This window comes from Vipera ursinii (genome assembly GCF_947247035.1).
Source record: "Vipera ursinii genome assembly, chromosome: 6".
In the NCBI taxonomy this organism is placed as follows: domain Eukaryota; kingdom Metazoa; phylum Chordata; class Lepidosauria; order Squamata; family Viperidae; genus Vipera; species Vipera ursinii.
Genome location: NC_139515.1, coordinates 45,411,767 through 45,424,551, shown reverse-complemented (window position 1 = coordinate 45,424,551; position 12,785 = coordinate 45,411,767). Strand labels below are relative to the sequence as shown.

General features: G+C 35.7%; 1 protein-coding gene across 1 annotated transcript in view; it reads right to left on the bottom strand.

The window, feature by feature from the left end:
- The window catches only part of TRHDE (thyrotropin releasing hormone degrading enzyme), a gene marked incomplete at both ends in the record, with an annotated part of 255,621 nt that overhangs the window by 100,572 nt on the left and 142,264 nt on the right, over positions 1-12,785 (bottom strand). Inside the window, 1 exon segment of the mRNA XM_083365939.1 lies at positions 6,513-6,650. Coding sequence (XP_083222065.1) covers positions 6,513-6,650 — 138 coding nt within the window.

Here is a 12,785-nt window from a genome sequence, read left to right as displayed (position 1 = left end):
AATTTGTCTCCCAATTTATGTCAGGGTGATTAAAGTCCCCATTATTATTGTGATGTGCTTCCTACATACCTTAGTTAACTGACTAGCAAAAAGATCATCTATTTCATTTGTTTGGTTGGGTTGCCTATAGTATACACCTATGGCATTGTCATTTTTTCTCCTTTTATATTGACCCAAATGCATTTCAAGATATTGTCATCATTATTGTGCTCTATTTCTGTAGAAATGTAGTTATTTCTTATAGCAAGAGCAACTCCACCTCCTCTTTTATTTGGCCGGTTTCTTTTAAATAATTTTAATCCCTCTAGCTGTGTGTTCCATTTGTGAGTTTCATCCTACCAAATTTTCATAATGGCAACAAATATCATATCTGCCCTCATTTACCTGAATTTCTAATTCACCCTGTTTATTGCTCATACTCTGTGCATGTATAGACATTTGAGTCCTTTATGACTGACCCTGTGTTTACTTTCTACATAACCAGTGTGGTGCCTGAGTCCCCCTATTTTCTTACCACCTGTTTGATTAGTGTACTTGGTGTGGCACTCGCTATTAAAAGCTTGATTTTGCTTGACAGCAAGGTTGATATTCTTATACACACACACATCTATGTTACATGCACTGAAAACCCTATAATTTTTAGATTGCCAGGGACAGAAATGTTCTGTGTCAATTAACTCACTGTCCCTTTTATTCAGTTTAAATATTTCTCCAGAAAATCTGTGAATTTATTGCCAAGTAACTCAGTCCCTTTCTTGAATGGATGCAAACCATCTCTTTTGTACACTTTTTCATTGGACCAGCTGCAGACATCATAACTAATATAACCAAAGCTTTCTCCTTTACACCACTCCTTTAGCCACATATTAAATTCTGCTATACGCTGGCCTTTTCCATTTTGTTCCTTATAGACTGGTAAAACCTCTGAAAGAGTAAGCCTACAGCCTACCCTGCTAAATTCCTGCCCCAAGCTCTGGAAATCATTATGCACAGAGATTACATCTTTTTGGGACAGATCATTAGTGGCAAGATGTACAATAACATCCATATCACAGTCCTCACTGGCATCTTAAATATACGCTTCTTGTCCCTGCTGGCAGTAGCACCTAGAAGACACCTACCTCTTTCAAAACCTCTGTATTCTTTCCTAAATTTACAACCCTTATAATTGAATCAAGAATCAAGAAACAGACTTATAGGAGTTTATTTTACACTGAAGTTTATGGTATTATAAATATGCCTATAATTATAAACAGATTTAAAAATTACAATGCCTTACATTTGGCAATTATCTTAAACTACCCAAATGGGCCATACTGGTTACCACTAGCATTTTAGATTGCATTCAGAAGTATACAGAAAGACAGGGCCCCATAGCAGAGGAATAACGGGCTCCGACTTACAGTATAAATGCTAGATAATCCACAGGCTGATCCAAAGAAGCTTTCATGTGGTTTTAAAGGTACTATCCCAAAATATCTCAAAGAGCTTTGCAGAAAGAATCAAAACAGTAAAAATGAAAAATGAGAGCAAAGATAGCTATTAAAAAAATAACTGAGGAAGGGTTATAGGTAATGTTACTAGATGTCCTCTGTCTGGCAGGCATAGCCTTAAAATCAAATATTGTCCTTCTTTTTGAGCATTTTTGTTTGTGTGTTTGTTTTGTTAATTTGGACAGTTTTCACAACAGTAGTCACTCAAGCTTTCATGTACTGTGACCTTGTAAACTGCTTCTTTCTTTTGTCTATTAACAGACTCAATAGCCTAGATTTATGTTATTGAATTTATTTCCTGATTCCAACCATTGGTTTCAATCCATCGCCTTCAAAGCACACATGACACGTCATACATTTCTATGGTGAAATTTGAAAAGTATGTCATCAATTCTATTTTATTAGTAGCATATGTTCTTTATCTGTTGGGAAAATAATGCAATTGCAAATATTGCAACCAGTCTTTTTAATGCTGGAAAAAGTAATTTTATATACATATTGGCCTAAGTACCTTTTTAGGGGGGAGGGGGGAGTTCATGGTAATTGTTACAGATGCCAAGAAAATTTAAGAGTTAGTGTGTCCTCCTTTTCCTGACTTCCTTTCCAGTTGTCCGTGTCCTCCTTTGCCTTTTTAGATATCTTGTAACCCTAATCATAGGACTCTTTAATGTGCCCCAAACTTTAAATGGTAAAAAAAATATGTTTGACCTGAGGTAAATTACATTATTTCATTTACTATCATTAGCCATAAATAGAGCATGAAAAAACAATGCCAAAACAACATTTCATCTAAATATTTATGACTCTTTTTGCATTATTAAAAACAATTTGAAAGCAGAATATATTCTTCTTGTGACTGTTTATTAGAAAGTTATTTGTATCACATTAACCCAACTTGGAGCCTTGGTGAAGCAGTGGGCTAATGCCTCCTTACTTCAAAAACAAGGATGGGGAAGAAATGTTTTTACTTCCAACCACATTTTGGAAACTTGCAGTGTTGCCTGCCAATTATGCCTGTCCATTATCTAACCACCAGCTCCTTGAGACATATGACCTTTCCTCCCTCTCCTGCAGTTCCCAGGGAACAAGGAACTGTTCCTATATATCAGCAGTCCAGTGAAAACATCTCCCAGACTGTCCTTCCTCCAAGAGAAACTACTGCAAAGCAAAAATGTATTTATTTTAACCTGGTGCTTTCCTATCAGACCCTATCTGTCTACACAGTATGTGTATGCATGAATGCTTGAGTGTGCTGCAAAAGATCTGACAGTGGTAGTAATAACACTTATTATGTATTTCTTTGGATGTGTTTCTCATTCTAGATATGTGTCTAATATGCATAATTATACTCTGTTTTTGTGTGTACTGATATATTGTACAGAGATTTTGCACTGATGTATGGATAAGTGCATTGTACATGTGTACCATGGGTGATGCTTCCCCTTCAAGAGCCTTGGTGGAGCAGTGGGCTAATGCCTCCTTAAGTAACACCAGCTGCCTGCAATTAGTGCAGGTTCGCATCGCACCAGGCTCAAGGTTGACTCAGCCTTCCATCCTTCCGAGGTAGGTAAAATGAGGACCCAGATTGTTGGGGGCAATTAAGCTGACTTTGTAATAATGCCGCTTGGGGTGTGTGAAAGCCCTAATAAGCAGGCATATACATAGAATGAAGGCTACTGCTAAGCTTGTAAGCCGCCCTGAGTCTTCGGAGAAGGGCGGGATATAAATGGAATTTAAAAAAAAACTTACAACCAAAATGGGGTGAGCCAGAAACAGTGGCGTAGTGTGGTGGGTGCAGGGGGGGCCGGCCGCACCGGGCGCAACATCTGGGGGGGCGCACTCGCACTCGCAGCTCTCTGCCCCTGCCTGGCTCACTCACTCTCTCTCACTGCAGTGCTGGCTGTGCGAATCCGAGCCGAGCCACCGGGTCGCCGCCCACTGTGGAGGGGGGGTGCCAGGCATGCGGTGCGGTGCGGAGAGAGAGCGAGGGACTATCTGGGGGCGCAAATTACTTGCCTTGCCCCGGGTGCTGACAACCGACGCTACGCCACTGGCCAGAAAGATTGAGATAACCAAGCGGGTTTATCCAAAGTGACTCAACTTAGTATTTAGTGAATGAGGTATTTAGAAAGAAAGAATTTGTATACTTCTCTTTAAGTTGTCATATAAGGAAAATATGAAATAGGGGGGTATATTGTCTTGTTATTGACTAACCTGTAATCACAGCAGGTAGTTTTGTTAGAGTAACTTATCATATTATTTGGGGGATATTGAAGTAATATATTGCAGCTTTTCTAGTGCCCTTCATTAACTTTTTGTTCCAAAAATAGGAATGTTAAAAAAAAATTCTGGGGAGTGGTATGATATATCAGTTTTCAACCTTTGCTACCACTGCATGCAAATATCCACAATCCATCTCCCTCCTGGTACAAGTAGAACAGGGAACAGAATAGAACAAAACAAGCCTTAAACTGCTTTTCAGTCTATATTATCTCAAGGTCAGCAATGAATGTATTCTTTGGAAACTATGTAGATGCCTCAATGGTATATGCCATTTTCACAATAACATCTCACCCATGAAGAATAATAATGGAGGGGAAAAGTAAATGACACTTTCAACCCCAAATTTGAAAACTTCTGCTCCATAGAAATTAACATATCATTCTTATATCTAGCTCCAATGCTTTTTAATCTTTATGACAATAATATACCAGGATTCCTGCAGACAAAAGATTGATGATAAATTTATTAATATCCTATTATATGCTGATGACATGGTCCTAGTAGCACATTCCCAAATAGGCCTGAGAAGACTGTTGCAAAAGCTAAATACCTACTGTGCTCTTAATTTTTTAACATCAATAAAACCAAACTTAAAGAGATGGTATTTAGCAAGTCTATTGAACAAGTTTTAACTTTTAGCTATTTAGAAGTGGATGCATATAGGGAATAATAAGAAAATATCAGCCTCTGAGGTCAGAGCAGAAACAGATATCTATTGTATTCCATACATAGTTATTTAATAATTAAAGTTTTCACATACTAGCAGAAGATCCATTTTATGGACCTTGAAAGACTTCCCTAAAGATGTTTAGCAGAACAAATAAGTATGGCTCAGACCAATTCCTAGATAACCCAATTTCCAAAGTTATTTTACCACAGGGGTTTTTTACACAGTATTTACTCTCAACAGCCTCCCAGGCAAGAGAAAGTTTTAAACAGAGCGTCCTAGATATCTCTTAAACTGATATGGAGTTATTGGCTAAAAAAACCCTTTGTTTGGCTAGGAACAAAACTATTATCCAATCTGAAAAATATATGTCAATGAGCTTGTCACAATTTTTAAGAAAGGCCTAATCTACAGAAGATTTGAGTTGTTGGATTCCGTGGCCAAATATGGATGCTTCCATGATTTGCCATATCATCAGAGGACTTACATAAGCAGTACCCCAGCCCTTGAAAACATTGCTCATGTTTTGTTCAACTGTCAATTATAAGCCCCCTTTAAGGTTAGATACTTATGATCCATCTTGGGAAGAACAGCCCACTGGGAACCAAATTACAGATTGCTCCAATGTATCTATTGTAAGCAGAATTGCTAAGTTTTTAATTAAGACAGTTAAGCTAAGAATCTAAAACATCAAAAAAATTGGGGTACCCTGCAAAGAAGATTCACTCATCTGACTGCTGATTCCTCATATTACCACATATGTTTTTATCATTGTATTTTATCCTGGAAATACAATGATATTTATTATGTATTTTATTTTTCTTTTATATTATTGATAAGGTCTCAAGACTAATCAATATTCTATTCTATTCTATTCTATTCTATTCTATTCTATTCTATTCTATATTCTATTCTATTCTATTCTAGTCTAGTCTTTCTTAACTATTCACACTGTTATTTATGATATTTGTACAATCACACAAGTGTCCCAGCAGTTCATCTAAAGAAGGACAATAAAATATCCACAGTAAATTATAAATTGTCAAAATCAAATCCTGCAATTACCAATAAGACAACATCTGCTCAGGTTCTCCAAAACTCTAAATGTTTATAGAAAGCCAACTTTCTCGGGAAAGGCTATGTCATAGTATAGGTGCTCTTATAGGAAAGTTGAATTTACGAGTTTACACTATTCTTATCTCAGGAAACTGGGGCGACTACCAGATTCTCCTGGGAACTAAGTCAGGAATGCTGAAATTAGTTTTTATAATAATGGACCACAAAATAAATTGCCCCTTTTACTATGCATTGTTGGAACTTGCACTAAGGAAACAGTTTCTTTCTTGAATATATATTTAATCCTGTGCAAATATATTTTAGAGTGTGTGTGTGTGTGTGTGTGTGTTTTAGTTTGCAATATATTTTGGTACTTACCTACCAGTTTTATCACTTTTGCAGTGTGGGTGCTTTTGAATGGTTTCTGATAAAGCTAAAGTGGGGATAGTTTTCCTAAATAAAACTATACTTATTAACTGGTTGAAAGATTTAAAATAAGATATAAGATTATAAAGAATTAAAACTTTTGGACCTTAAGATAGAAATGAATTTTTTCATAGGGCTCAGAAAGCAATAAGTTAAAATGACTGTGCATGAGCCTTCAGTCAGGAATGACAATTCTTAATTTGATTAGCTATAATTACTGTAAAGTATGTTGCACTCATAACTAACTGTAGATACAAATGCACATTAATCTGAATACTAAAAGCACATGGATCTGCAATAAACCTGGAGTTATTTATATTATTCAGGTCATTTCAGTATTTATGACTATTTTCAACTGCTTTGTAAACATAATGTTATTTTCAAGAGTCTCAGAGGAAACATCCTGTAATCTGTCTGGAATTTCTTTCATTGCCATCCTGATAAAAGTAGAATGGGGTATTAGTAGAACACAAAGGAGGGAGAGGAAATAATTAGTTGACAGCAGAACATGAAGGTAAAGAAACATTAAAATAAATGCCAGAAAAATCCCACAAATATACAACTTGTGTCTTTTTTTTTGTTCCTACCTTTTTATAGGCAATCCAGTCAAAGACTCGATCAATATCTGTGGCCTGCTGCACGTCTTGTGACACTGGATGTGAACTTGTCAGACCATCAAGTAACATGACTTCGTGTAAGACATCAGTCAGAAACCTCTGCTTCTCCTGAAAAGCAACAAAACATGACCATACATTTGTAGTGGGATCAAGAATGGAATTAAATACCAATATTTATACATTCCTTTTTACAAGATAATTTTACAGAGATATCCAGTGGATTTATGAGATTCCCCCCCATAGAGTAGTACATTATCATGATCATTTTCTGAGAAGAGATTAACTTCAATACTTCATGGCTCAAACAAAGTACTCTTATTTAGAAAGAAAAAATAAAATAAAATATATTTTATTAATCACTACATTATTTGTACTTTTGAACTGATGTATATACCTAAATCTTCTGAGAACTTCACGTTTCACAAATATATATGTATTATAATATTGAACTACTTCATGACTTTGTATATTACATGAAAAATAATATTTATTTATGTGCTGATATAAATTGTTCTCTGAAATATAAAATACTGTTCCATTTGTGATCCATTTGGAAATTCAGATTTTAGGTAAATATTATCTGTGCTATCATGTTATGGTAAAGATGCCCTTGAATCTCAATCAGTTCTTGGGAGACTATGTGGACATAGTGAAGTTTCATGATGATCTCACACCACCTTCTTCTGGCGTAACTTTTAACTTTCCTTTTAGTGTACATCCATGATGTTCCATGATATTTCCAATTGTATTACTAACAAGGCTTCCTGGTTATCTAGGGGCTTGCCATTTTACTTGAAAAAGCGGTCTAGAGTCTGCCACATTTCAAACTATACCATATTAAATTTATGATATTCTCATGCATACATCCAGACTTATAAGCAATCTCATCAGCTTTAATCTTGAATATAATAAAAATGTGTTACCTTATCTTCATTCCATAATTATATGAAATTTTAAATTGAAAATTAAGAAGCACAGGCAAAACAGATATAAATAGGCTATTTAATTATGAATGTCTTAATCCTTGTTTACAAACAATAGAACTTCTAAAAGTCTAGTAAAGGTGAAAGGTTCAAACTTGAAGTTATGTTATGGTTTACATTGGTATCTTCCATTTTACTGGAAATTTTCAAACATATGCTGGGTAATAATCTATTAGGAATGAGTCCTACAGCATGCAAGGGGTTTGGATTTGATGGTCTTTAGGTCCCTTCCAGTTCTATGATTCTAGACACTCCATCACAAGCCCCACACCATTAAAATCAGTTATTTATTGACACTGACAATTCACTTCTATTAAGAGGAAGGACTTCATTACTTAAAGAGATTGTTATATGCCATGTATGCAATCACACTGTTGATCTAAAGCCTGAGGTTTCATTTCCAGCTCAGACTGTCAAACAATTTGTCTAGACATAATGATTAAAGATAAAGCATTTTAGTATGATTAGTTTTAGAAGACACTTTTTGGTCAAAGAGTCTTAACATCAGTGCTTTCTCCCTTTCATGGACAGACAAATTTTATCACAAGAACAAAATATTCAAGAACTAATAGCCATGCAGGGACCTTCTACTGCTTATACACCATTAATACTTAGAATATTGGAGAAGAGTCAAAAAATAAAGATAAACAGAGAATATTGTGTTTATTTTTTAAAAAAATTACATGTAAAAGAAAGTGTTTTACATGAAAGTGTTTTATTTCTTGGGGAAAGCAGAAAGAAACTAGCTTAGTTATGAACAATATACCTATCAATTATTCAAAGTAATTGGATTTTAATAAAAAGAAAGAAATGTGCTAGAAGAAGACACTAACAAAAGATCAATACAGAACTCCCATTTTGGTATATTAAATATTTAAAATCTTAAATGAGAAGGTGTTTCATTCTTATTACCTATTCTGGGGTGAGAATATCAATATACACCAATATGTTCTTGGTTTAGAAGTATCCTGAATGAAAATTACAGCCATATATTAAAGTTTCATGGCAGAAGAAGGCAGTAAAACACGTTAGCTCTGTCTGAAAAACTAACTCATGGAACCCGTACAATAATGATATACTGAAATTTGCTACCCATTCATTACATTTTTAATTACCCAACATCTGGTGAGCCCTGCTATTTGCACATATTATTTGGTAGTTACATGTATTTTATACCAAACTCTTTTTATTTTACTGTTGTACTTTTTGCATTTTAAAACAATTAATAAACGATATAAGTTCAGATAAAGCAAATAGGTATCACTGTTCTCTACATGCATATATCTGGCTAACAGTTATGCCCTTATGTTTTCAAGAATTATGTACAAGCTATTTTATTTAAGCCTTGAAAATAAAACAGCAGCAATTAAAATTTATGTGGGCATGAGATGTTCCTTTATAACTAGCAATTAAGTTAAAGGAGCTATATATGAATAAAAGGTACACTCAACTTATGTTCCTGTTTTCAGAAATATTTAAATTATCTATTCTTCCTTCTGATAGTTCATAGTTTATTATATACATATGATGAAAAGGAAGTCACTTCTCCTGGGTTTATAATACTGGTTGATATAAAAACAACCACTTAAAATAATTGGTATGATAATAATGCAATATTGAGACCGATTTAAGAAATAATTGTTCCAAAGTCTAATACTATCAGACATATGGTAAGCAATCTACCATCTCTGCATGTGGTCTCAGCATATGCAGCCCATAGAATCCTAAGGACCTCACCCCGTGTTTTTTTCTTTTTCTGTTTTTCTTTCTTTTTTCACTATGCAACCAATCAGCAATTAGCTGATGTGTTTTCTCACTATCAGATGAAGTAATTTTGAATAATTGTTACAAAATGCCTGCAAAAAAAAAAAAGCTGAGAGGACACATGATAGCAGTTTTCAAATACAGGTAATCCTCAATTTACAACCATAATTGAGTCCCAGACTACTTTTGCTAAGTGAAACATTTATTTTGCCCCATTTTACAGCCTTTCTTGCCACAGTTGTTAAGTGAATCATTGAAGTTGTTAAGTTAATAACACAATTGTTAAGTGAATCTGGCTTCCTCACTGACTTGGTCAGAAGGTCACAAAAGGGGTCACATCACCCCGGGACACTGCAACCATCATAAATATGAGTCAATTGCCAAGTGTCTGAATTTTGATCATGTGACCATGGGGATGTGCAATGGTCATAAGTGTGAAAAATGCTCATGTCACTTTTTCAGTGCCAATGTAATTTTGAACTGTCACTAAATGAACTGTTGTAAGACAAGGACTGACGACACATAAAATGGGAGTGAAGTTATTCTCTATTGCTGCAGAAAGAAGGACCGAGAACAGTGGGTTAAAACTAAAGAGCTCAAAATAGACATCAGGAAAAACATCCTGACAGTATAGGCTCATAACCAGTAAAACAAGTTGCCATATGAAGTGGTGACTTTTTCCCTGGAGGTCTTTGATCAGAGACTGGATGCTCAACTATCAAAGACACTTTAGTGGGTACTGCACTTATGGAGGTCAAAGTTGATGAAATCTAAGATATTTTTCCCTTTGTGAACAATGAAGCACTACATGTATTACATATTCAGAACAAGTTAAGTCCATCACTACTAAATAACATGTTCTGCCTACCAGAGTCTACTGCCTATTCTGCTGTGAAATGATTTCTTCCCAAGAACCACATATGAATGATTAGTGGAAAATGAGAGAATAATAATACTAGAATTTTCACATTATTGTGTACCATATTTTCCAGTGTATAAGATGACTGGGCGTATAAGACGACCCCCTACATTTCCTGTTAAATTATAGGGTTTGGGCTATACTCGCCGTATAAGACTACCGCTCTTCCAGCGCACACCTAATAAAAATTAAAAAACATCAGATTTGATTTTAATATGGTAATTTTAATTCAAATGCTTATGACATGCAGGTGCTTAGTAGGAAAACTGTCACTTATAAACATAAGGCTGTCATCAAACATGTAAACATAAAACAGTGCAAGTGGATTAAACAAGAAGAAGAAGAAGAAGAAGAAGAAGAAGAAGAAGAAGAAGAAGAAGAAGAAGAAGAAGAAGAAGAAGAAGAAGAAGAAGAAGAAGAAGAAGAAGAAGTAGTAGTTGGAGGGGACCTTGGAGGTCATCTAGTCCAACCCCCTGCTAAGGCAGGAAACCCTATACCATTTCAGACAAATGGCTGCCCAGTCTCTTCTTAAAAACTTCCAGTGTTGGAGCATTCACCACTTCTGGAGGCAGGTTGTTCCACTGGTTAATTGTTCTAACTGTCAGGAAGTTTCTCCTTAGTTCTAGGTTGCTTCTCTCCTTGACTAGTTTCCATCCTTTGCTTCTTGTCCTGCTTTCAGGTGCTTTGGAGAATAGCTTGGCTCCCTCTGCTTTGTGGCAGCCCCTGAGATATTGGATCACTGCTATCATGTCACCCTCACGCTTCTCTTCGTTAAACTACACATTCAAGGTTGACTCAGCCTTCCATCCTTCCGAGGTAGGTAAAATGAGGACCCATATTGTTGGGGGCAATTAAGCTGACTTTGTAATAATGCCGCTTGGGAGGGGTGTGAAAGCCCTAATAAGCAGGCATATACATAGAATGAAGGCTACTGCTAAGCTTGTAAGCCGCCCTGAGTCTTCGGAGAAGGGCAGGATATAAATGGAATTAAAATAAAAAAAATAAAAATACCCAATTCCAGCAACCGTTCCCTATTTTCCTAATTCATTTTTTCACTTTTCCTAATTCACTCTAAATCTTTCCCTGCACAGAGCCTTAAGTAACACCAGCTGCCTGCAATTAGTGCAGGTTCGCATCCCACCAGGCTCAAGGTTGATTCAGCTTTCCATCCTTCCAAGGTAGGTAAAATGAGGACCCAGATTGTTGGGGGCAATAAGCTGACTTTGTAATAATGCTGCTTGGGTGTGTGTGTGAAAGCCCTAATAAACAGGCATATACACAGAATGAAGGCTATTGCTAAGCACATTGATTTGTGCTTTAAATTGTAAGCCAACCTGAGTCTTCGGAGAAGGGCAGGATATAAATGGGATTTTTTTAAAAAAAGACCAAATGGGAGATCCGCTCCAGGTTTTCCAGCCAGCCCGCCCAATTCCTGAGTCAAATGTGTCCTTAGAGCTAAGTCGCTGCTCTGGCTGCTGCCTTTCCCACCTGCCTTTCAAGTTGGGATATATTACAGCTGTTCTTCAACTTTAGAAGGAAAGACACCCAGACCCCAGCCTGTAAAAAATCACAGACTGCAGCTTCTTCTCCAATTGGTCCCACTTTCCCTGCGCAGACTAAATGGGAGATCCGCTCCAGGTTTTCCAGCCAGCCCTGTCCCTAAATTTTCAGCACCCGGCGTATAAGACGACCCCTGACTTTTGAGAAGATTTTCATGGGTTAAAAAGTAGTCTTATACACCGGAAAATACGGTATTATGAATTAAAAACTCTTTATCTAGATCCTTAAACAAGAATAGTTACAGAAGGAATATTTCCTTTAAAAGATTGAAAAGAAAGTCTCTACATTGCTTGAAAGCATGATGTTTATGTTAAAATAAAAGAAATATTTCCAAAATAATTCATTGAAATAATAAAATCAGTTGAGACAATCTTCAGTATCAGTTGCAAACTTTCATGCACTTTTATTATTTGAACTGTACATCTCACAAAATGTTATAGCATTTTAATGAAGATGATAAATATTTTAGTAGATAGTTTAAGGCAAGTAAAATCTACTTATAGTTTTAGTCATCTTTGTTTAAAATTCTATTCAGGAAGGAGATCAACAAATGAGACCATCCTCTTGGGTTCTGGGTTGTGTACGATGAGATACTTTAAAATACTTAGTTTAAGCAACCTTAGCTTAATGATGCTCAATTAATATTTATTTTTATGTTTATTAAATCCACTCAACTCTGTCTTTATAAAAAGAGAATGATTATGTGCAGTTATTTCAATTTTAAACTAGTTTCAGTTTTCCAGGAGAAACGATAGAATTGACTAGAGCATGGAGTACTACTCTGTGATGGATTGCTTTAATTCATTCCACAGAAGACTTAATTCAGGACTTAATCTTTGATTAAAAGTTTAGTTTTTCCAGCAACTTTATTAGATAAATCAAGGCAGGATATTTCAAGGGTGCTTGTTATGCTGAAATTTTTCCTCTTGATTCAGGTTTTTTTTCTACTTTTTCCTGAGAGAAGGCTACACTGTCAGTCTATATTGATAATTTTTGGACGTAAGCATGTTAGACACA